Source organism: Colius striatus, chromosome 1, assembly GCF_028858725.1.
Source record: "Colius striatus isolate bColStr4 chromosome 1, bColStr4.1.hap1, whole genome shotgun sequence".
Classification (NCBI taxonomy): Eukaryota; Metazoa; Chordata; class Aves; order Coliiformes; family Coliidae; genus Colius; species Colius striatus.
This window is the reverse complement of record NC_084759.1, coordinates 164,087,482-164,114,038: the sequence shown is the minus strand read 5'-3', so window position 1 is coordinate 164,114,038 and position 26,557 is coordinate 164,087,482. Positions and strand designations below refer to the sequence as shown.

The following is a 26,557-nucleotide window of genomic DNA, read 5'->3' as shown; positions in this document are numbered from 1 at the left end:
CCAGAAACTCAAGATTCTATGTACTGTTAAACAAGTTGTTCCCCATCTGAAAACAGCTCAGTTATTAGCTGTTCCTTACAGATTCACCTAAGAGAATTTGTTCTTAACAGAAACTGAAAGCTGCAACTTCAAGCCCAGAGGATGCACAGAATCTGGTCTCCTGCAGGTATTTTTGGTTGGTGTACAATATACAGATCATGTTCCTGTGAGACCTGGTCTAGGTGGACCTGCTTTAGCAGGGCAGTTGGACTAGATGATCTTTAAAGTTCCCTTCCAACTCCTACCTTTCTGTGATTGTATGGTTCTATGATTTGAATGGATGAAACTTTGTTGCCTGCTGGATTTATACATAAATTCAGTTTTCATAACTGTTGATAATTGTCACCAGTAATCTACTAGAATGACAACTAGTTCCCTTGAGCCTATGACTAAATATTTAAATTAATGTTTTCATGTACTTATGCTTATTACTTTCTTAAGGCATCTCTTCCTACTAGATAGTATTTCCTGATTTTTCTTTATCTTATCAGTGCAGACTATATGTGTATTGTAGTCCTTGTGCAACTATGAGAGTTGTCCTTCTCACCTGCTTTCTAACCATGCATCTGCTTAACAGGTAGTCTGTAAGTCATTTGGAGAGTTGACTCAACTGCTCTGTTTTGGGAATGTGAAGCTGATTGTACTCTAAAAAGTAGGCTCTGTCTCTGTTTTCAGGAGTGTTGTCTATATAATTAACAAAGTCTTGGAAATATTCTTAGGATGACTCATTAACATCTGCTATAAAAATAATTTAGGTTGCTTTTCCATGCCATTTATGAAAAATGAGTAAATGAATAATATTAAAAAATGATCTTGAGGAAAAACAATGAAGAACCTCCAAGTAGAGGTTTACGAGTTTATCACTGCCTGTTTTATGGGAGAAAGGGCTGGTCAATGGCTTCCTGTGTGCGTGTTTGGCAGTTCTCCTTTTTCTTTAATATATGTTCTCTACTTCAAATACTGATGTTCATTTTTAGCATATGGGGACCATTAGAAGTATTAAAGCTGGACATAAGGCTTAACGTGTTAAATCACTTTAGAACGTCGCATCTGTTTTTTTACCGTGGTGTTAACACCTGGATCAGTTTAACACTAGTGCAGAAGTTTGGGACATATATAGCTGTTAGTTTTTAAAACAGCTGGAACTTTTCTGTGTGTATGTATGTATATATGCATGTGTGAACCGCTGGGTCTGTGGACATTTTTGAGTTTGGTGAAAGAATTCTTATTGGATTGGAAGGTGTGTATCGACCCAGGCAAATAAGTGGCTTATGGCAGGAGCCAGAAGGATTATTTCAAGTGAATTAAAAATTATGATTTTGCCTGTACAGTTTGTCTTTTTTTCAGACTTACATTTCTGAAGAATTGATAGCTGCTTCTGATTTCTTTTTCCCCTTCTTCTCAAACTCATCCATTTGTTGCTCACTGAATAAGATATCCTGCTCTCCTGGGATGCGTGAAATGGACAGACATTAAAAATTGAAGAAAGCAAGTTCCCTGACTGAGTCTGCAACCCTTATCTGAGGCTGCTTGAAAGTAAAAATGCCAATTGTGTTGGAGGTCTGAAAAATTACTTTCCCTGGTGACCCACTGCCTTTTAGCAAGAGCAGAGTTTACAGCTCTGTTTGAGTGATGAGTGCAGTTGGAGAGATTCTCTTGTTATGCCCATTAGCAAGATTGGACTAATCTGCGGGATGTAACCTGAAGGTAAACTGTGAGTGAAGGAGAAGACAAGGCTAATAAGGCGTTTTGTAGTTTCCTTTGTCCCAGAGTCTTTCCCGGAGCCAGCAATTAATATTATTTTCTATCTGCGGAGAGTCCATGTGGCTTCCAGTTTGGGAGGCTTTACAAAGAACACATCAGTGCTACCTGACAGTGGGTAAAGAGGGATTGCTTTCAAGATTGTTATTGAAATTGGCAGCTGTGCAGTAGAACTAACTGCAGTAAAGAACTTGTTAATTTAGTAATTAAAGAAGAACAAGGCCTTAACACTATCCTGGGTCCATGGGGGCAGAGGCCAGGCCAGCCCATGAACCTATGGGCAGGGCTGGCTCAGCAGGGCTTGTGGCCAGACAGAGTAGGGTTGTGGGTGGGTGGAGATAGGCCCTGTTGCGATGTGGTTGTAGCTGATGGAGAGCTGATGTGACATCCTGGGCTGTGGACAAGGTTGGGGGAGCCTTGGGAGGGAAATCAGGGCTTTTAAGGCTTCTTTGTGCCCTCACGAGCAGTTTAGTATTATTTATTTTATTATTTTATTCTATTAAATAAAGAGCTTGTATTTATCTCCCTTTCACAGAGATAAACATCTCACTTCTGATTTTTCTTGCCAGCACTGTTGGACAGCCAGGCTGGGGATGCGGATGGTCACAGCCTCAGCTGGTTATGCTTGGGCTGGGCTCAGCCCCCAGGCTGTTTCTGTCTGGCCTAGGGTAATGGTGTCTAGGGTGTTGTCCTCAGTGGTACCGAGACCTTGTTGGTGTTCACTTTTGAGGACAAACTGATGTCAAACTGCCTGGCTTAGGTATCTCAGATGCTCTTAGTCCCTCATCTTCCTGTGCAGTCAAATCTAATGGTGGCCAAGTGTGTTTTTTCTTTACATTTTATGATGTGAAACAGTAATTATTGAACATTAACAAGCAACCTACACAAGGCTGCCTTCTTTGCTGTAGGATCATAGAATGGTAGGGATTGGAATGGTCCTTTAGAGATCACCTAGTCCAACCCCCCTGCAGAAGCAGATTCATCTAGATCAGGTCGCATAGGAACATGTCCAGGCGAGTCTTGAAGATCTCCAAGGAAGGAGACTCCACAACCCCTCTGGGCAGCCTGTGCCACTGCTCCCTCACCCTCACAGTGAAATAGTTTTTTCTTATGTTTAAGTGGAACTTTTTGTGTTCCAGCTTCATCCCATTACCCCTTGTCCTGTTGCTAGCTACAATAGAAAAAAAGAATGTCCCAACCTCCTGAAACCCAGCCTTTAGATATTTATAAATGTTAATAAGATCTCCCCTCAATCTCCTCTTCTCCAGACTAAACAGCCCTAGTTCCTGCAGCCTTTCCTCATATGAAAGATGTTCCATTCCCCTGATCATCTTGGTGGATGTGTAGCTTTGCTGTTGTGTTAGACTTTTGTAATATCCCAAAGCATTAGCTAGACTTTTTCTTTACTTTTACTTTCAAACGTTTAGCAAAAAAATAACAACTGTATGGAAAGAATTTAATTTAAATTCTGAACCACCAAGTGAGTTGGAACTGGCAGCTTCTGTATTTTTCATACTGACTGGCAGGTACTAGAATCTGTTGTCTTTACATACTTGAAAATTTATGAGTATTTCAGAAGTACCTGCTGAAATCTGTACCCAAACACAGGGTAATCAATACTGTATCTTCAAGGGTTCCTTTTGATTTTTTTGTTATGACTATCTTTTTTATTTGTTAATATGAAAAAGATTGAATAGGAAAAGACCAGGATTGCATCAAATTTGTTGCTAAGACTGTCAATAAAATCTGACTGTATTAATGCCTTTAGAATGTACTATAGGTTTATTTATGATTTGGAGAAAAGCAGTTTGCTTTTGGTGGGGAATAGTCCAATATCAGCAAGTGCTCCATGAAAATGGCTTAGAGCAGGAGGACTGGTCTCTAGTCTTATCAAATGTTGCAGCATAATCTGAAGTTGTTTTATACATGTATATTGATAACTACGGTTTCATTTGTGGTGTATGTTTCTTTTATTTGTTTGTTTGTTTTAAGTGGCTGCATGGCTTCAAGTACTGGAAGTGGCCAGATTTGCAATGCAAAGCTACCATTTCTTGGGAATGATCTGCACACCATCTATGCTTTTTGTAGCAGAATGCTCTGCCTCAGGGGAGGGCAGTTGGCTGACAATATTACTGCCACTTATTTTTTTAATATTTCCCCAATAAAAAAGCACTTTTGTAGTTCAAGGTTTCAACTCTAAATTGTCACATCTGATAGCCATTCTTAGTGTTTGAGAGTCTGCAGTCTAACATACTATGTTTATCATGGAGAAGGGACTCTTTCTAACTGAACACCTGCTTTATTCTTGCTGAATCTTTAGTTTTTTGAGAGTGATTCTCAGAGTGTTACTACAAACCAAAATCACAAACAATGGAATTAGATTTCAGGAAAGGACTACATAGAAGGACAAGATAAATAATGTGAAAACAAAGATCTTGTTTTCTTCCAGTGTTCTTTTGTGACTGGACTAAAATGAGAAAAATGTGCGTGGGACTGGGAAAACAAATAAAAGCAACTTGATCCACTGCATAAGCAGAAGTCAAAATTAAAATTTTCGAGTGTTCTAGAAAGCATCATCAAATCTTTAAAGGATTTAAGCTGACCTCTCCATAACCTCCGTATGCTCAGAGACAAAAGGACATGCTGAGAGGAAGCATGTCTGAAAGCATTACAGCAATGTGCTCTGGACAATGGAAATGCTGAGCTGTGTGGTATTTAGAATATTTCCGTGGAGATTCTGTGGCATAGTGTATCAATGTTTGAGCATTTTTCTTTACAGAACAAGACAACATTCCTGAAACTAATACCATAAAAAAAAGAGGGGATTAGGATACAGGTTCCAAGGCATGCAGAATGTAAGGGGAGTCTTAGAGTATGAATTAGAGTAGTGCATTTCAAATGCAGACTGGAGTTTTACACCTATTTTTTTCTTGTTTCCTTCCTCATCTAAATTGAAAATTGTTAATTATGGGAAGATATTTACTGAAAAGGCAGAAAGAGGGCATAAATAAAGAATTAGATATAAATAATCTCTCTTGCATGATCTTTTTAATAGAAGAGTCTTGAGCTGTCTGAATTCTTAATTACTCTGGTAAAATAAATGCTAAATGAGTTAAGCTCAGTAGTAAGAACAAGGCATCTTTAAAGAATTGCTCAAATACAACTTTGATTATGAAGGCAAATTAAATTCTAGTCGTCTTTTTGCACCAAGCAGGTCTCTCACCTTTTCGCACAGCATAAATTTTAAATGCAAATTACTGTATTTTTACAAACATTATAGTGGACAGATTTTTACAATACAACACTAATCTTTGCCAGGGTAGTTGAAGTCATAAATGCTGAAAGCTTCAGCATTTTTTTTTCATTCAAGCTGACACAGACTTGAATTCATAAGCTGATACTAACTAAAAATGTTTTTCCCTCAATTGTAAGAATAAGAAATTTAAAGAGAAGATATGTTTTAATCTGTAAAATATTCTACTGTCTCTCTCCAGAAAGTGTTAGCAGAAAATGTTGTCAGTCAAAATACATACAACACAGTTGTGGGAGTGCCCTGTACAGCAGCAGATTTGCGTGCTCCTACTGACTTCTGTATTCATTATTCCTAAACGTCAGTGAGATTAATTCCAACATCTAAATTAAAATTTTGGTATAAAAGGCCAGTTGGGGTTTTAGTTCTGAATTACTGGAGGATCCATTGTTTCAACAATAATGTTTGTCAGGTTTTCGTATTTCTTTTACATTTTAATTATAACTCATCAAATCTTAACCGATTACTCATCGGTTAGACTCAGAAGAATGTCACTGAAGGGTGTTTTAATTTAATGGAAGCAGCATAACATCTGTTTCAAATGTTTTAAAAGTCAATTTATATGGAAATTTTACTTTAGTGGGAAGTCAATAGGTACGAAGCTTTCTAACACCTCCTGTAAAAATTCCAAACTTGAATTAAAGCAGCACTAAAGCAATGCCATTCTTTCTTATGGTAGCAGTGTGATTGCATTTTCACAGCCTTTCATTTCCTTTTATTGAAATGAAGTTTTTATTTGTCTTTTGTAGTCGAGCTATCAAGACAAACCAGGACCTTCTGCCTGAGACACCATGGACCCATATCTTCTACAATGACTTTTGGGGAACATTGCTCACTCACAGTGGGAGCCACAAGTCCTACAGACCTTTCTGCACACTATCCTTCCGCATGAATCATGCTGTTGGAGGGATGGACCCATGGGGCTACCACCTTGTAAACGTCCTGTTACATGCTGCAGTCACAGGCCTTTTCACAAACTTCTCCAGGATCCTGTTTGGGGATGGGTACTGGACTTTGATAGCAGGCCTGCTGTTTGCATCCCACCCCATCCACACAGAAGCCGTAGCAGGGATCGTAGGGAGGGCAGACATTGGAGCCTGCCTCTTCTTTCTACTTTCCCTGATGTGTTACGTGAAGCACTGCTCTACCAGAGGTTCCTCACCAAGTACTTGGGGCTGGATCTTGGGAGCAGGGCTGTGTGCAGGGTGCAGCATGCTGTGGAAGGAGCAAGGAGTGACTGTTCTGGCCATTTCTGTGGTGTACGATATCTTTGTATTTCATCGACTGAAAATTCATCAGCTCATTCCTGTTTTCTACAAGGTGAGTCTTCTTTCCCCTAAGCTGTTTGTTAAGGCACCAATCACTGTTAAACAGGTGCTAAATGAGTTTTCAAGTATACAATAATTCTTAGTAGTTTAGTCAACTCCCCAAAATAAGCACAGATGTCTAATGCTGAAAGAACATTTAAAGCAGTTTAGTTATGGGGTTTTTTAAACAATATGTTATTATCCATTGCTATTACTTGGCACTGGGGAGGTATTTTTTTTCAATTACTTTCCTTTCATCCAGCAACTCCCTCCTCTTTCTGTTTAATGTTGAGCACTGGATATCTAGATGCCTTTTGCAAAGTATTCAGTCATGCTCTTATCCTCTTGTATCTTGCAAACTGAGCTTAGTTTGGTTATGTATGCAAATGTGGGAGTTGATATCATCTACAGACTCCATGAGGCAAAGATAGAGCTCTTATTGTTCTAGTTAGAGAGATGCAGAGATGCATGAGAGGGTACATGACTTGGACATATATTTTTTCTGCTTCTAATAGGAGTTATGACTTAAATGTATTATTGCCTTAACAAAGTAAGTATTTCTTGTTTTTTTTTTTTTTTTTAAGTTCCTGTCCAAGAAAAAACACATAAAATAAGTAAACAAACAAGCCTACCAAAACCCCCTAACCACAGCCTCTCCCCAAACCTCTTCCCAAACCACATGTATTTTAGTGGTACTCAGAAATCCCAGCCAAATTCAAGACTCATATTTACATCAATTGCTGTACAAATCAGTAATCTATGTATATGTAACTTTATTTTCAGTAAAATGTCTTTGTTTCAGAAAAATACTGACTTAACAAATGAAAATGTTTCACAGGGACATGTCACATTTTTCAGTGAGGCATGTTCAAGAAACACAATAAAACAAAATGCAGCTTTGCAATCTATCTCAAACACTGTGATTTAAAACTTTTTTTGGTCAGATGAATTGAAAAGAAATTTTAGCTTTTGATAAAGAAGTTATTATTTCTGCTTGTATAGAGTATATATATATATCTATCTATATATCTATATCTGTAGTATACAAGAACAGAGTCCAAAAAGCTCTGATAGTTACCTCTATAACCTACTGTGTCATGTTGATTTAGTTATCATGCTCTTCTCTGACTGAAAAGGAGAGAGTAAGTTTGGGATTTTTTGGTGTTTTTGCTTATGTATATCAGAGTATGCAAGATGACTGTAGCCAAATACTACGTGTTACATTGTGCACCTCAGACTGAGCAGAAACCAAAGTAATTAAGATGTTTTAAATTAGAAGTTCATCTGTAACAGCAAGCTCTATTCTGAAAGATACAGAATGAGGTTTTAAAAAGTGCTTCAAGGAGTTAGGTTCATAGCTTGTTAGCCTATCCTATATAATTAAACAGTGGTAGAAGCGTTCTTAAAGCATATATGAAATTCTAAATACCTTGTGCATGACTCCACACCAAATCTAGTGTTCCTCCCAGCCTCTCCTCACTGCAGTCTGCAATGAGCAACATATAGTCATGGAACTAGAAAGTTTTTTTCTTATGGAATGCCCATTGCTCAAAACCAAAACCTTTCTGATAAACGTTTCATAAGGTAAAGCTTTCTTCCATTTTTCCCCCTTTGGTGCTTCAGGGCAAGAGTTAAAATTGGTCCAGAAGAGACTGAAGTGACACAAGTGAAATCCAAGCTTCCACATCCTCTTTGAATACAAGGCCTCTCTTCCTAGGTGTGGAGCACTACATTTGGACACCTGACTTGTGGAGTTGTTTTTCAGTCAGCATCAGACTTGTCTTGAACAACAGAATAGTGGCAATACCTTGTTTTTGTCTTTCCCCTTCCATGTGTAAGAGCAAACTGTTAAGGAGATGGGATTTGAGCTAGCAGGAATTTTGTGGGAAGAGATCGTAGTGAACAAAACTGTTAATATTTTATTTATTCTGCCAGCAATGTATTTCCTGTATGACTAGACTACCTCCTTCTTGTACCTGTTCAGGGTGAGTGCTGCTGACCAAATTTTACCTCAGTACTAGAGGAGCCTCTGTTCATTCATTTACAGTGACAAAGAGCCCATCTGAGTGATTTACTTATAAAATATCTTCAGTAAGGTGTACTTTTTAACTAAGGTTTACAAAAATCACTCACAAATTACACATTTTTTTGTAATAACATATTGTCCTCCAGGGCTTGGGATGCCAGGAATATCTTCATTGACCTACCCTGTTATGTGAAGCGTTCCTTTATGAATAGTTGTCTGTATACTCTTGTACTCCCAACTTTGCATGGCCTCTGCTTCGGAATTGCAATTTCCTCTTCCCAAGCGCTCCATGGCAAGCAAAGGAGTGAAAAACAAGCCTTTTCTAAGGATAATCCCTGTAAATTTAAAATAAAGCAAACCAACTGCATTGAAGAAGATGAGTAGGACCTTCAAAGCAGATTAAAGCAAATGCTTCAATATTCTAGAGAGCTTCGCACTGTATAATAAAAACATTTTAGGGCAACAAAGACATTACAATTTACTTAAAAAAGATACTGAAAATAATTTGTCTAGTGCATTGATGCCTTTTCAGTCAATATTTTCTGAAGCGCTTTCTCACCATCTTTGTTTCCTATAGGGTTTGACTTTTACAATACTGTTTAGAGAAGGTTCGGGCTAGTGAGACTCTCTGGTGTGCTCCATCTGAAGACTGAAAATTGTTTTTGGAGGATGCTGTTTCATTAATATCAATAAATAATTGAGAATGACTGATGCACTTGGAGCTGAGAAATTTGTATTTTTGTTTTAGCATGTCTGGCCAATGTTTGATGAGTCCTGACCATGAAGACAAATTAGATGCCACCATGTTGATTTGAAATTACTTTTTGGTTTTTTAGGTAATTTCAAGATGATTAAGCTGTAAGATGGCATTTTGATTCTTCTGAAATCACTTGTAAGAACAGAGCTAAATGTTCTTACTAACACTTTGGTTTTAATTTGGTTTTGTGTGTTTATGCATACAATGATAAAGACAAGTGGGGTTTTTTATTGTTTTTTTTTATTGAAGTTTTTTATTTAAAATAAAATAAACCCCCAAAATATGTAGCCAACAGATATTTTTTGCATTATGCAGAATTAAAGCACAGATCCAAACAAAAATGAAGAAAACTTTCAACCCTTCATCTCTTTGGGATCATTTAGACATTGCCATTTTCTCGCTTCTGGTTTGGCATTATATAACATGTGTTCCTAGAACAAGTTGTAAAATCTGCTTAAGTAAACAAAATAAACTTTTGGACTAAGAGTTTTATTTTTTTCTTTAATGTTGATGCCCACACTCTCTCTTGCTTGAAAATACATTCCTGTATTGCAAATTGCATGAAGCCAAAGTAGCCATCTACAAATGAATCATCCTGTGTTATCCAGCTGGCTTGAGCGTTTAAAAAAATTGGAGTAGTGTTTGAAGCAAACCAAAAAAACCTCCTGCCAAATCCACCAAACAAAACCCCAGCTCAGAGGACTCTTTATTAGAAGCCTGGCCAATTATAAAAGATTTTTCTGAATGAATTGTGTCCACTTACCTGTTCTGGAATTTGTGCTTTGTGTTTTCCTATTGTAAATACTGGCATAAAGAAGGACAGTCTAAGGAAAAGTTATGGTCTCTTGTGCATTGAAGGAGAAAAGTGTAGAATGGAACCAAGAAAGAAAAATAATTTTAAGAAGTAACTAGATAAAATGTGTTCTAAATAAGTAAGTAGTAATGATGTGAAACTGAATGCTTCATAATTGAATGGTAGAAAAAAACTACCCCTTTCAGTTTACCTAACCTCAACCTGTCCAGCTGAGCTGAAACTGTTTCCTTGGCTGTGCTGCAAACTGGAATGGAGTGGAAATGCAGATAAAAAGTAACCCTTAAACTGCAGTCCACTCCCTATATGCCAGATATATCTTTTGAAGTTTTTACAAATCTGAATCAATTTAGTTAGATCCCATCTTCATCATTGCCCTATAAACAGCTGTGCTGATGAGTATTGAATGGAAATCTGAGGGGAGGGGACAGAAACAAGGAATAGAGAGAGAGGGATTTGGGGGAGTAAGTGGTTAAGGAATTGGACTGGCTTGCTGCCAGACTATGGCTATCGGCTTCTAGAAGCTTTTTCAGAATATACCTCTGGGAAAATTGCGACACGATTAATTATGCTTAAAGAATAGTAAAAACACTGACCACCATCAGGATGGCCAGTGAAGGATGACTTGGTAAAAGCAGCTATAAAAATGTCTCAGCAGACAATGGGAGGTGGCATTAGGGTGACAAGCCTGTTTTGTTCTTATCTTTGAGCCTAGTGTCCAATAAATACAAACTGGTGGCAAGTACACAAGACCAGTAGCTATTTACTGGGCTCATGCATGTTATCATTCAAGTCTTGGTTTCTCACATCAAGTATATGACAGCATCCCAGTGCCATTTGAGTAGACTGGCAGGGCTTCTGAGCAAGGCAGCTGCAGAGCAGGACCACCATCAGAGCAGATGAATATTACCCCTTATTTAGAAGCTATTCTTAATGCACTCTAAAAAATGTATATCGTAGCTACTTATTAAACTCTCCAGCTCTCTTCCCTGTCATCTGCTTATTGGTTATTCAGTAGAACTTGGCTGCTGATTTTTTTCCTTTTGCCAAGTCTTGTGTTCCCATCTGCCTGTGATGCTCTCACTCTGGCTGGCAAAGTTGTCAGTCTGGACTCCATTTCATTTGGTTAGCTCTGTTTTATTCTGGCTGACAAGAATGTACTCACTGTCTTTAAGTCAGCAGATTTTGATTGAAGTGTATTTATTGTGGTCGTAAATTAGTTGTCTGAAGTGAGAGCAATTAAAGAAAAAAAGTTTTGCTCTACTGGGGCAAAGCATTCGATATGGAAGCAAGTTAGGCTTTTGTTTGATTTTTTTTTTTCAGCATTTGAAATTCTGAGTCATTTCCACTGTAAGCTGCATAGCAGGTATGCAGATTGAGTTGTCATGTATCACAGATATCAGGTGATTCTACCTGTCAGCAGCTGGACTTAGGCAAGCCTAAACCAGTGAAAGTGGATGAACGAGAGAGAAGAATCTGAATATGGGAGATAGCTGTGATCAAATTCATAATTACAGGAAAATATGCAAATTCAAAGACCTAATTCTTTTGTTCTTGCAGTCTCCAGCTTGAGAGCAGAACCCTTAATCAACATTGCAGCACAGAGTCTTCTGTCCAATTAGTAGTACAAAGCTAATATAAACCCTACTGTGCTGCCCTTTCTTCCTTTATATTTTTTTAAGTGAGAATGGAGCTGGACAACATTAGCAGTTAAAAAGATGGGGCAAATTCATTTAAAGCTCATTTTTGCTATACTGGTAATGATAAAATATTCATTGCTTTGTGGTTTATGTGTACAAACCGCCTTACAGAAATAATGAAACCAGATGTATGTTCTACTAATGTTTCAGTGCTACAGTACAGCAACATTTTACCAGATCAACATATTGTTAATACAGGGATCTGTTATACTAAAATAAGGAAACTTCTCTTTTCTCATAATTGAGTTGATTTAAATCTCCCTCCAGGAGGTCTGTCTCACTTGTGGAATTAGTTATTAGTACCTATAGATGAATATGAACCACAAATTGGATTGCAGGATGCATTATCTAAACTTTTATGCTATTTTAACAGCATTGATTTTGTAAAAAAGCAATTTTGTTGGAGGCCTGTATTTTATTTATGGTAATGATGCAAACCTGGGATTGCCATGGATGGACACGGTCAACCACCACACCAAGTTTTTTAAAACACTGCTTTCTTTTATTGTCTTGGAACAGCCTTAGTTGCGGGTGATATGTGTGATTCTTGCTCAAAATAGTACCTGATGGGTATTAGATAAAGCTACTGATTTTTGAGAGCACTCTTAACTTGAAATAAGCTACTCTCAGCATTCTTTAGTCTTTGAAGTCAATAGTTTTAGAACTATCATGCTTTGGAAAGTAATTTCAAGATAAAATGCAGCTCTTGATTTAAGTTTGCAGTTTTATCCTTCTCTTCTGACGAGATCTAAAGCCTTACCAATGTAATAGTTGGTCTTGCTAGTTTTTCACCTCTTCTCCATCTACAAGTTATTCCATTTTGCAGCTGTGTTTTATCACTATTCAAAATCTAACTTGATGGTTTATTTTCTGCTTATTTTCTACAATATAAGGAATTTTATTATTCTTGAGCTTACCCACAAGCCTGATTATCTTGGCAGATCTGATTGGTAGATATTAGTAAACTTATTAGATATTTAGTAAACATACTTTCCCTTGAGATTACTCTTGTCCCAGTTAAAAATAATAAATAATTTACAGCTTCAAAAAGTGACCTGACCTCTTGCAGGTTCATTTTATCTCTCAAAAGCTGCATAGTCAAGTGCACTAAGCTGTTAAATGTTGCATTTGTGTGCAGCAAAACCTTTTACACTTCAAGAGCTGGGGAAAAGATTATGAACTCCATTGCCAGCTGGGGCCTAGTTTATTCCCTAGCTGTGATTTCTCGTCCTGTGGTGGTCAGCTGGGGGTTAATACTTCTGGCAGCTTTAAGCCTGTACAAAATCGTGGAAGTGCTGAGACAAATGTGCCTGCACATACATTGCTCATATTTGCAGATGAGCCAGCCTGGCGCTTTTCTCTTCGCTCTGCTGGATGGCAACAGCATGACTCCTGTATAGTCTTGACCATTGCTTCCCCTCCCCTCAGCAGAGATTTCCTAGACAAAAGAAGCTTTTTGCAATTTAGTTCTTTCTTGACAATTTCAAGTAGCTAACACTGCTGTTTCCTGTAGTTCCCACAGCTCCTTGCTGCTTTTCCTTTTGATCCTGAAATAAGAAAAGCAAGATTGGCCTCCACTACCTTCCTTCTCAGAGATACTGATCTCCTGCAGGTCGTTGTGATGTCAGTGGAGTGGTACTGAATTGGACATCAATATGTATAAATAGCTGTTGTTTTCTGAAAATATTTTCATGGGGTGATTTAAACCACTGAAACAGATCACATAAGACAGAAATACAGCATCAGAAGGCAAATTTAGCAAATGCTGTATTTTTTTTAACAAAAGAATCATAGGACATCTTGCCAAAGTCACTGGCTTAAAATAAATTATATTTTAATATTACATTTGTAATTTCTTTATTGAAATTGCTACTAAAATCTTCATAACTTTGTCTATCTACTGTAAGACTACAGTAATATTTTTGAAACTGAATTTGAGTATTCCTCTCTTAAAAAATGGAAAAGGCAAAGGCTTCTTCAGTAAATGAGTAAGGAGACAGAAGAGAGAGAAACCTTTTTGTTGTTCACAGAGACTGTGAAGATATGAAAAACCTACAGTTTAACAGACAAGTTAGCTTGCTAGAGAAAGATTCTTAGTTTTCTATCTTGCCATAGGGTTTATAGTACATATTAGCATGGAAAGTATCCTGAGTTCTTCCATGGCTTAAAAGGAATCTATTCAGAGGCATAGGCTGAAAAACTTTGAGAGACTTTGTACTGTTGGGATTAGCACTTATTTTTTATTCTGAGGTTACATGGCAATTACTAACATTAAGAACAGTGTAACTGTTTCGTGGTGCTGTTTATTTACAGGGTATCAGTTAGGTTGGTACTTTGCAGTTTACAAACCTTTGCAAATAATATCAATCTGACATGTTACTCTCCTAGCTTTTAATGTTTTTAAAATATTTAAAGGACAAAGTAAAAGCAGCAAACTTACCATGGTGTGTTTCAACATATGAGGAATGTTTGTGGATGTTATCTTTCATCTTAGTGGCTACTTTAGCTCCCTAACTGAAGAAGCTTTGTAAAACTGTGGGCCTTTTTTTTTTTCCCCCCTAACAGCTGGTATTTTTTCTTGTTTAAAATATCCATATTAAAGAACAATTAAACTTAATGCTTTTTGATAGGGATGGTCATCATACAAGTATATTATGCTGAGAGAAAGGAACATGTGTACCTGTAAACTCTGAGGAATAAGAAATATATGCAACTTTTGCTCATCTTTAGTTTTCCATTTGTTCATGGGCTGGAAAGCTATGCCCCTTTCCCCTCTTAACTCTGCTTCTCCCATGAGTCAGTTGTTTGGATACTGGCCACAAAATGGGAAAACCAACATACAAGGCTAAAGCTAAGTGGTGTTTTAATGAGTTAAACATCTCCTGATGTAATCTCTTTCATGTAAATTTGTTTCAGGAATTATACCTTTCTGCTTAAACCTAGTTTTATGCCCTGGTTAAAACGTACACATTCACGATTATATTCATCAGATACGTATTCCTTGTTTTTGTTAAATGCCAAACAGACAGTTTATACCCGTGCCTTGCATACAAGTGTTGAACCATGAGTACTTTACATTAACCTCCTCTACATGGTCAATCACAGCTAAATAGCAAGCTGGACTGTCTAGTCCCAGGAGTCAAGACACATGCTAATAGTGTCAGAAGAGAAAAACCTCTAAGTATGTCCCCAATCAGAATCAAATAGACCAAGGAGCAGGTGCAACTTCTGGATGCACAGGGTTCTGACTCCTAGGAGTGTGTTAAAACTCCTTCAGGAAAGATAACACTGCTGAGAGTATGTGAAGATCAGAGTCCTGATTTTTTTAGCATCTAAATGGTAGTGCTTGGAAGGCACTGTCTGATTCTATTTAATAGAACTGTGTTCTCAAAGACAGTTGTCTTCATACAGTCCTACCCAAGAGAGAGCCATTGCTGGCACACGAGCATAAGCTCTGATTCCAGGCCTGGGAGAACATGTTTTGAAGAAGCAGGAACATATGCATGCACTGAACCATGAGGGAGACTTTTCCCTTGGTATTAGATTTAATTTTGAATTTCCTGGCTTATGCTCATTTTCAGTTAAGTCATAATGATTTAATGATTATGTGCACACTTTTTCCAAGCTGAATGATTCTAAACATTTACCTATGTAGACAGTTACAGTATTAAAAAAGGGGGAAATACAAGTATAAGAGATTTACAGTGGAAACAGACAGTTGTGATAGAAGGCAGCAAACATTTTCTGGCCTATTTACTGGAATAACTTAATGATATTTTGTACATATACTTGTATTTCTTTTTCCAGCTGCCATGTGGATTAGGTATGTGGAGGGAAGGAAATCAGGCCTGCAATCCTTTAGCTGACATTACGGGTCAATTTTTTAGGAGGTAAATGTCTAGCCTCACTGACCTTGAATGTCTCTTAGAAAAGAGAAGAATCCCTTGATGCTGAGGATAGTCCATGTTGGGAAGAGGGAGAAAACAAAATATTTTTTGGTCTTAAGTTTCTAGGAAACTAATTGAAAATGAATCTGAAGAAATTACATTAGAATTATCAAGAACCTTCTGGGGGGAAGGGAGGGAGAATTTATGTACTTGGCTTTTAAATGCCAGGTACAACATGTACTTATTTCTGATCAGAAAATATAAGACTTTCAGCCAGCTATACAGATTACTTCTAAGACTGTAGGTTTGATTGGGTTGTGCAAAAGTCAGAGCTTCTGTGGCATTTAATCACCAAAATCTTGGTTTTCTTCCTCCTTGACAATGAAATATAGAAATATATTCCCATAGCGACAAAGTCTTTAACATATAGAGACATATTGAGTTAATAAAAGTAATGAGGGAGCAGGGGAAGAGAGAGGATAGAATTGTATCAAGTCTCTGTATATTATTTCTCTTCCAGAAAACAGGACTTTGGGGGTTATGGATAAATCTTTTGCATGTTTCAGTCTGCATGTTTTAAGTTTCCTGGGAAGCTTGTACTGCTTGCTGTAGAGCACAATGAAGCTTGGTTCAACAGCAGTGTTTATTTAGTAGGGATTGTGAGATTCCAGTTAATTTTTAAAATATACATTTATTGTACTTCTATCTCTTACTTGGAGACTTTGCTTCTTAAAAGACATTATTGGAAGTTGAAAAACACTGCCACAAAATGGCTCTCATGAGTTTTCAAGTAGAAGCAATGCCAAGTTTTTAACTTTATTTCTTGCTTCTTTGGACTATTTATAACATTTTTGGCTTCTTGTAATTTGAAATCTGTGTAATGTCAGCATTACCAATTTTTAGAGTAATCTTTTTGGTTGTTGTTGTTTTTGCTTTTTGTTTAAACCATTATATATTTTTATGTCTTCTGACTTCAGCTACTGACCAAGAACTTGACTTTTTGTGGGTAATTCTTGTTGAGAATATGAATTTAAAACTAACTTGCTCCATTATTATGCAATCCTGTTTATTTAGAAAGAAAATTCTGAGTATAATTTCTTCCAGAAAAAAAAGTATCAAACTATCTTTTGTCACAGTTCTAAATACTTTTAAGATAGCATTTCAGAGCTCACTCTTGCATTGTATTCAGGAGGAAGTTACCTGCAGAATATATGTTTATCTGATCTGATGTACATATATATATTCTCAAGTTGGAAAAAAACCTCAACCAAAATGCTTGCTCAAACAAGATAAATAAAACCCCTAAAACAAACAAAAACCCCATACCAAACAAAACCAAAATGAAAAATATCTCAAAACATACAAAAACCACCACCACCCCAACTTCTGGCCATGCATCTTTGTTCTGGTAGTAGCGTCTTTCCTTGGAAGAGGAAATAAATTGATTATCTCAATCAACTTCTGTAATTGTCTGTAGTGGTAAGAAACATCTCAAGTTAGATTTATACTGTACTTATGCAGATAACGATAATGGTATAATATGAAATTATGCAAGCTACCTAACACAAGGGACATTGCTACAAAAATAGGCCTAAAGGCAAGGAAGGAAGATCTGTTCCATGCCTGTCTGATACTAAATTTGTATTAGTGCACAAAGTTTGAAACTGGCCAGGCTGATACACACTGGTCATGATTTGACCTGAGTGTTTGTGATCCCTCTTTTTATCGGGACATCCTGTAGTTAAAATAACTTTCCACTGTCATCATCTTATGCTATCCAAAATCAGAAGGAAGTGTTAATAATCTGGAGGTAAACCTTAAGTTCCTAAAGTTTTTCTTTGCTTTCTGCTTTGTGAATCTACAGAGTAAATATTCTCAGGATTTCATCTGTAATTCTTAATTTTGAAAAGAAGAAAGAAAAATTCCATATGTGATGAAAATTGTGTTTCTTACTTGATGTTGGGGTTTATAAGACAGAACTGTGAGATGGCTACATACATGACAGAGTAATCTCAAAACATTCCAACTTTCTACCTGCAGTTAGACTTCAGGTATTACATGTAACACAAATTTAGAATAAAACCCCAAACAACAAAACCTCAAAAACTCAATTCATCTATCTTCAATTTTAATAATTGTTTTAGTAGCTCTGTGTGGAGGTATTTTGAAGATCTGTAGTTTCTAAGTGCAACTTTAAGAAATATTCCATCATTTTCCAATCTAGAAAATTGTTTTCGTTCCATCATAAAGCGTAATATATATGGTACTATATTTGTTCTAGATCCTTGCAAAAAATAACTGTTTCTACCTCGGCACTGCCCTGCTCATGATATGGTATATTGTCAGTAATCTGTGATAGTACACTAGCGAAAGACTGATGTGTTCTTGTGCTCTCAGGTCAGTCTCCAAGGTTATACAGTACCCAGATGGTTCCTCTTTGCTCTAATAATAACCCCTACCATCCTCAGGTGCAATAATGAAGATAGAGGTGTTAGTCTAGCTTTTTCACTAATACTGCAAACCTACATCCAGTAAGGAAGTAATAGATTTGTGTAATAGCTACATGGCATAGATCTCTTTCAGTTATAGCCTGGTTTCCTACTAGAAATAAATGATAAACTTGTTCTGAAGCAGCAGTGATTTAGTAGGGTAATTAATAAAGACAGTGCTCCTTGACATAGTCCTTAATGCTTAGTGTTTTTACCTTCAGGTCTGTACCAATCCTAGTTAAAGTATTATATCTTTTTTCCTCTACATTTGAATGAAAGAACTTCATTGCCTGCTTAAGTTCAATTCTTTGGACTAACTACCTAGATTGTAAGGAAGAAAGGGAGAAATAAATAATGATGACAAAAAAAGGAAGACTTGATTGAAGAGATTTGTGTATGATATATAGAAGCCAAAATTTGGAAATTTATGTAGACTAACCATTCTTATATTAATCAGCAGAGTTGTTATCAGCCAGAAGATGCAGCACCTGTCCTCTGTCTTATTGTAGTTGATGTTTGTATGTTTTCTTATAAGTTTTGACATTGTAATGAAAAGGGAAATATTAAAAAGTATTATTTGATACATCACCATGTGTTCTGTGGCACTTGGTGGTTAGCAACCAACATACTGCCTCACTGCAATAATAAATCCAAGTGTTAATACAATTATTTGTTTTAGTTACAGTGTAGCAGACAGCTTCAGACCCTCAGGGGTAGCTTGGTAAGTCTGTCTGTCAGATGGTCTGCTTTGCTATTTCATCCTCTGGGCTTGCTTATAGTATTTTGATTAAATTTTACATTACTGTGACACACAAACAATTTGAAAACTTAGATTTGTTTTTAGAAAGAAACTCCAAACATACGTGTCTAAAAGCTCACTGCAGACTTAATGTGTGAAAGGCTGTGCTGCTTAGTATCAGCTTGTTCCAAGCCGATCAGCATGAAAAGGTGCTCAGACATTTTCCTGCTTTTTAAAATAGTGCTTATTTGCATCTTGAATCATAAAATAATTTAAGTTTTTTTTTTTTTTTTTTTAATCTTTCCAGAATGCTCTATTTTATGTGCATTAAAGGAAGTAAATTGTTCTCCAGTTTTTCCTCCGTTGATAATGTTAGTGGCTTAAGTATACCACAGTTTCTATATGCAGTTTTTTGGTAATTTGATCTATTCTGCCATTAGCTGGTTGGTACAGTCAATCATGAATGACAGAGGCTCCTTGCCTCTGTCAGACTCCTTGTGAAAGCTTAATTAAATATAAATGCCTAGTTAACATTATCACTTCAGCAGTTCCACACTTGAATGATCTGCCCTTATTCTATGTGCTATCCTTAAGAGTGAAGACCAAGTTTTTTAATATAGGACCATTGACTTTTTCTGGGTGTGGTATTCTGTGAAGATCTTACCAAGTCTTGAAGCAGGGCGACATCTTCAAAAGTTGTTGTTGCACAGATCCTTTTTGGTAATTTCAAAAATTTGTTTTCTGAATTTTGACTCCTACCCTTCTAGAATATTTCTTATCTGTCTCAATTTTACTTTAAAAAGAATTTGTACTGGTTTTCTCAAGACTGTTACCCTGTGGATGAAAACCCAGGTAGCTGACAGACAAGCCACAGGGATAAATTACATTGTCACAAATTACTGGGATGTTAGAAGCTTATATTTGGGTTTGTACTTTTCTAATATCTTTGTGTTTTATATTTTATAACAGTCCCTTTAAAAAAACTAGGGAAATTTGTAGAGGAATTTGAAACAAAAGGACTCTAGTATACCACAAGTCAAAGGAGATAACATGAATGACAGCTCTCAGGCTAACAGAGGTGACCTTTTGAGGTCATTTGAAACATTTTCAGATGTCTAAGAAATATGTATTTTGTGTATATTGTCCTTTTATTACAACAGAGGATATTAAGAGAGTACTTTTTTCTTTTTTTTTTTTTTTTTTTTGTTTCAGCCTGCTAAACTCAGCCCCTGTGCCTCTTTACACCTTGCCCATCTGCTGCAACATTTATGTTGCCAAGTGTTTCTTTAATAGGTGCTCTGTTGTGCTCAAGTATAGAATTGGAACTGGATGGAGTGACCTAAACTTAATGATGTGAAATTTCAAAGTGGCTTTAAGAGATTAGAATGAATTTACTTGTAAGAAATGATAATCTAAAATTACTGATCACAGATGTTGACTCAGTTAAAAGAAATAATTACCATACCTAAAGTTAGGACACAGCTTTGTCCTTCCTATCTTCCACCTAACATTTCAAAGTATTGTTAACTTACACTATTAACTGTTACTTCAGAAGAGTGCCACAGGGACTGAATTAGAGACAGTTTAGAGCCCTGTCATTTATGAGGGAACATGTAACCATTTAGAAACTACTACCAAAAATGGATTAGAAATGTGGATATGAAAATTTGTTTGAAAAAATTCCAGTTAATGCAGTGGATTTGTTTAAAAAAAAGCCAGCTGTGTAAAGAAATCTTGGGTGGCGGTGTTACAAAATACAAACCAGATGTTAGGAAAGCTATAATCTGAAGATGCTAATTGTGGAAGTGTCGTACCATATTATCCTAAAGATGATAAGGATCATTGAATTCAGCTTGAATGTTTGTGTGCTGTGGCAGGAGAGAAACCATCATTGAAATGATGCTATGTTGTTCTGCCGTAATGCCAGAATTCAGTTGTTCCTATATAACATCTTAATATTTGAAAGCCAAAATTTTTTTATACCAGATTGTGAGAGTATTCCTCCAAATTAAAGTGGACAGAGCCAGATTGTAAAAATTTATAATCAGGAGGAAAAAGGTAGAGAAATTATGGAAAGGGAATATATTAATAATTCATAGTGATTTTTCTGAAATCTTAAGGTCTTTTATCAGAAGAAACACATTCTGTAAAAACATAGGTCTTAAGAAGAGAGAGAAGAAAATACAAGTTGACTGAATAGGCTCATTAGCAAGAAAGGTCAGTCTGGACTCTGCTGTTACCACACAACAGATTGGGCCAAGACCTGAACAAGGCTTTTCCTCAACTAATTGCTGAAAATTAGCCCTTTGCTTTAGAAGAACAATGTCATACACAGCAAATCTAGGTAGAGTGAATCTATACATAACCAGACAGTAAATTTGCCTTAGAAGTCTTTCTTTTAGTAAAAATTTTAAAAAAATTGATCTCATATTAGCTCTGTACTGTCCCAAGGACACAATTGTTAGCTTTTTTTTGGTGAAAATTTCAGAGTCTTATCTAAGTCTTTAATCTTCCAGCAACGAAAAGAAGTTGCAAAAAATTGCTGAACCTGAAAGACCTGCCAGTTCTTCATGCATCTCTATTACTATGTTGAAGGGATACTTTGCCAGTGAGATTGGTGTACAAGTCTCTCTCTAGGGCTTGTAGAAATTTTTATTATGAAAAAGGATTTTAAAATGTATTTGACCAATCTTACTTTAATTGTAAACTATTGTTTAGATAAATCTTAAACAGCAATTTACTAGAAAGCCTAGACAACTGAGTGACAGCAGATTTTTTTCAAAATGCTGAGGAGCTTTTAGCATATTTTAACATTTTGTTATGTATCTCTGGAAAATACCAACCTCTCACAAGGTTAGGTTGTCATGTCTCTCCCCTGCCAAGTAAATTGTCATAAAAATAAGTGCATGAAGCACCAGAGGGTCCTCATTTCCTCCACTCATCCAACCTAAAAGGGAAAATGTCATTCCTCCAAATTCGTGAGTATTATGATACATTCGTACAGAAAGCTGAAGTCTTTTGCCTCCTGTTTTAGGAACTACATTAAGTATTATGCCAGTTAGAACTTAACTTGTCATCCTGAAGGTAATGTTGCTAATGAAAGTTGATCAGTCAGTGTATTTATAATGGAGCCTTCAGACCCCAGGGTGCTTCCCAATTATTAAGCAAAAGTAAAGCTTGTTGAGATCTGCATCACTGAGATGGCTTAGGAAAAAGCCATTGGGAAAAGATAAGCCTTAAACTGACAGTCTTAGTGTTTAATCCGTAACTGCACAGATGACTGCTAGTAGCACAGGCCAGACATGAACTGAGGAAGTACAATCTCATCAGCCCAGCACTGTAGGGGATACGAGGATATGTCACAGTCTATGGCATAAGGAGCTGCAAGACCCAAGGGAACATGCTGCTTCAGCAGCATCATCCCTTGTGCCAAGGGGCCAAGGGACAACATATTTGTGAGCTTGCTTTCTCCAAATTAGAAGCAAAGACCTGATGCTGAGTACTGGAAGTAGATAGTTTCATATGAACTAGAGAAATAGAAATATATTAAAATCTATGCCTGACAGTAATTAGCACAGCTGGACTTTTTTCTTCTGTATATATTACTTTTTAAATTCTTCAAGTTCTGTTTTATGCTCCAGAGGGATTTAATTTCAGAACACTTCCTGATACTAGTTGAACTTTAGTGTTTTTAGCCATCTCAGTGTTAACTTCTCCCTGTCCTTTCAACTAAATAACACTATTGATACCTTTCTCCCAATATCCTCCCAGAGTGTCTCAGGACGCAGATGCTACTTCCAAACTTACTTCTAGAATTTATAACCCAACTATAAAAATTATCTAGGTCAAAATTTAGCACAGAGCATAAGGTATGATTCTTTGGAAACTCACAAACACCAGGTTTGGTATTCTTAAATCATAAATGTAAAATTATCAAGTCTTAGCTTACCAAAGATTTTTAGCAAATCTTTGAATGATGTATCAGAAACAACTAGTGTTGTTTGAGGGTAGGCTTATTTTAAAAGATGCACAGCTTACGTTGTCGTGTTTGATATTTCTGTCCAGCTTTCTACTCATTTACTTCAGCATCCATCAGTCAAGGAGAGGGAATTTGACAGAGGAACAATGCTGTCAAAGGTGGAGCACTTACAAGAGTCATTAAAATGAGACTGAGGATAGAGATGAGACATAAAGTTGCCCTGAGAGAAAAATAACTCAAGAGCACTTTGTTAGGGATTGAAAATCTCAAGTAACAGCAACAAGTTCTGAGTTACAAATAATTACATTGTGTCAAGCATGAAGAGTCTGGTTGTGGGATGTGCATTCAGTGGAAAGCAGACTTCATTAGTGCTAATGCTTGCAAGCTAATTGTGCTTTTAACTTTTATGTGGTATTGGCATGTATTCCTACTCTGCAGTTGCTATCGGGCAGAAGAAGTCGGAAGGTATTCTGTAGGAACATTTAAATTAAAAACAATTTTCTTTCCATCCTTATCTCTTACATGGGAGCTGTTCTTATATAGCACAGTATCGACTGGCATGAGAGGTCTTCCTCATTCAAAATATTCAGAGACAAATAACAGAATAGGATTTGTCAGAAGATATGGGTTTTTTTTGAGCACGACTTTTAAGGCAACTTTGGAAAAGGATTGCTACCAAACTAGTCCTCTTCATCTAGATCTGTCACCTGTGTCATGTTATTTTCTTTTGTCATTTTACTTTCCCTTGCTTTTGCAGTGAGACTTCAGAAACAATATTTTGAGGCAGTACAGTTTTTAGGAGAACCTGGATGATGTGCATGTACAAAAATGTTCATTTTTATACAGTATGAAGAGAAATGGTCATTAATTTGATGAAAGATTCTCTAGTTTGTCTCCAAATTTGAGATATTTACATTAGCTATTAAAAATGTTTGTTTGGTTTTCTAGTATTTATTGATCACTATCAAGGAGTGATACTTCATCTCTTCATCTGCTTGATCAAAGTTATCTCTGAAATGTGTCAGAACAAGGAAAAAGCATCCATAGGGCAGACCTTCAAAGCCTAGATTTCATCCCCAGAAATCTGTCAGTAGTTGTCGTTTTTCTCCCATGAGTATTCTCTACTGAAATAGTTTCCATGTGCTGTTTACCAACATGTATTAAACTGCTGTGGCAAGATAAGTAGAAATTTTATTTACTTTGAGGACTGTTAGGCTCTACCACTGAGCCAGTGTTACCATAGACAAGTTCATTATTCTTGTTTAGATTCATTTTCTGTGGATTGGGAATAATAATAGTAGACAGTTTCCATGGTTGCCATGTGCAAGTATCCTCTAAAAAGCTTCATTTCTATAGGCTGGTTTACTGTAACTTTGTTGAGTATAGTTACACAGTTCAGAAGATTTCATGGTTAGGAATAGACAAGAATGGGATTCTCAGAAAATAGTATTTATGTTATAAGTTCTTCTTCCTTGAAAAACGTACTCTGTCTGTAGTTTCAGGTTTCAAGTGTGAATGGAGACTTTTTATAAAGTTTCTAAGAGACCAGCAAATTTGGAAGACAATCTCTTTTGCCTGTGAGGTTCTTTTACTGAGAAACTTTCCAAATAAATATTAATCAGAAAAAGAAAAAAATGTACAGAATATCTAGTCTTAAAATTTTGAAGATTAATTTCTGTCAAGAAAGGCTTGATTTTAGTAGTTTCAGAATATGATCATTTTGTCTAGTGGTAAAATTAAAACTTTTCTATTTGTAGTTTTCCATTCTAACTTGAACTCCATCGGTAGAGATGCTTATTAACTTTTGGCATCTATTTCTCTATTCGACTATGTTTAACCCTCACAATGTTAAGAGGAATGCCAGATCTTCCTCTTTTTCAATCCATATTAACTTTATCAGACTCTGGTAAATTCTGCCAAATTGTATTATTTACAGTGGCTGTGAAGATAGCAATGTAGAGATTGGAAATACCATAGTCTTTAGAGAAATGTTGTGATTTGCATATAGATCTGGTAGTTTGTGGAGGAGATACCTATGCTGATAGGTGGTAAGTTTATTTAATCATGCTTGATCTGCTGCACTGGCTACTGTAGCAATATGAAAATCTGTTCTATCTCCATATTTCCATTAGCAGGTCTTGCAATTACTGATCGACTGTTCACTGCAGCTAAGTTAGTTTTGTGCAATGGAAGTTCCCTTTTAAAGAGGTGATCATTACACAGACTTCCTTGCTGAACTGCAGATTTGCAGCCTCACATGGGTCATGTTTATCCATTATGCCAGATGTGCAATCTGTTAGGAGCTTGCACCGAGCACTTCACAATTAACAAATGATTTCTATAAAATAGCATGACTGTTGGCCACCTGGGACAAGGCCAAAATCCAAGGAGGTGCCTGAAGCAGAGGGTCATATTCTATGGGTTTAAGCAGTGCCTCCACTGCTACTACTCTCCTTCTGCTCTCTGTACAAATGCCACACCTGATAAAGCACCACCTAGCATTTACCAGCAGGGTCATGAGTGCTGAAAGCCCATCAGGAAATGATTGACAACCTGATGGAAGTGCCTCAGCTGGACCACGATGGCCAAATGAGGCAAAATTCCCACTATACATATTTATCTAGGAATTAATATAATTACTCTAATCCATTTCACAATTTGTCTAATCTCATAGGTTTGCATAGTAGAGAAGGTGTCTGTAGGAAAGTCAGTGTTGGCAGCATAATTAACACAAGCTGATGATTTGCAGTAATTGTGGAAAATTATGTGGGGTCAGGAGATCACTTTCTAAATAATTTCTGAAAATTACTTGTTAGTCTTTTTTAGGTTTTCACAAAGACCTTGTTCAATGCACACAAAGTAGCTGTTTAATGATGTAGAAACAAACATGTATACCATTACTGTAAGTTATTAATGAAAATATTTCCCTAAATAGCAAACTGTTAAGATAAATTTTTGGAAGACTACAACTTATTGTACAAGCTATTTTTAGTTGCCCAGTGACTGTACGAGCATTCAGGGTGGATATGAGACGGTAAGAAAAACTGAGTTAATTCCTAAAATATGCTTTACATTTCCAGAGACATGTATGTTACACTTTCCAGGCTAATATTCTGATTTGGACTTCGTTTCCAGGGTAAAGCACTACATGATTTGTCTATGGACATTACTCCATGACCAAGTGTATCTCTCTCTAGGTTGGATGATGGTCCTATTCCTGTCCTAGAGATCTTAGCCTGTGAGAACAGCTGACTGGTCATAGAGAACAGAGATGCTATCTTTCAAAATACAACTCTTATAGACGTTCAATAACTTTTAATGTTTGCATATCAAACACACATTAACTGTGCAAAGTTTTGCCCTTCATGTGTTTCAATGTCCAGTTTCTTCCATGTAGTGAAAGAATATGGCAGGAATGTGAGATTAGTTATATTTGCATGAACAGGTGGGACTACTCTGATTTTTACATTGCTCTGGGTTTTTTTTTATGGGCAGAACTGTTGAAAAGGCCTGTGATTATAGCTGTGAAGAGAGCACTTAGATATATTCAGTAATACTTTTATTTTATCAATGTTTACAGTTCAGATACAGAAATCAGTGACAACTTCGAATAACAAAGGTGATTAGCCAACCAAAAATATCTCCAAGTAGCTTCCTGCATTCTTCATTTGTTTATCCATCCCAAAAAGTTAAGCTTGGATTTCTCAAAGCTGTTTTAAACCGCTTTACACTCTGATGGAAACTTTTAGGCT

General features: G+C 36.6%; 1 protein-coding gene across 1 annotated transcript in view; it reads left to right on the top strand.

Moving 5' to 3' along the window:
* TMTC2 (transmembrane O-mannosyltransferase targeting cadherins 2) overlaps positions 1–26,557 on the top strand; it is a 252,721-nt gene that overhangs the window by 100,377 nt on the left and 125,787 nt on the right. Inside the window, exon 2 of the mRNA XM_062016002.1 lies at positions 5,860–6,430. Coding sequence (XP_061871986.1) covers positions 5,860–6,430 — 571 coding nt within the window. The remainder of the gene's footprint in view (positions 1–5,859; positions 6,431–26,557) is intronic.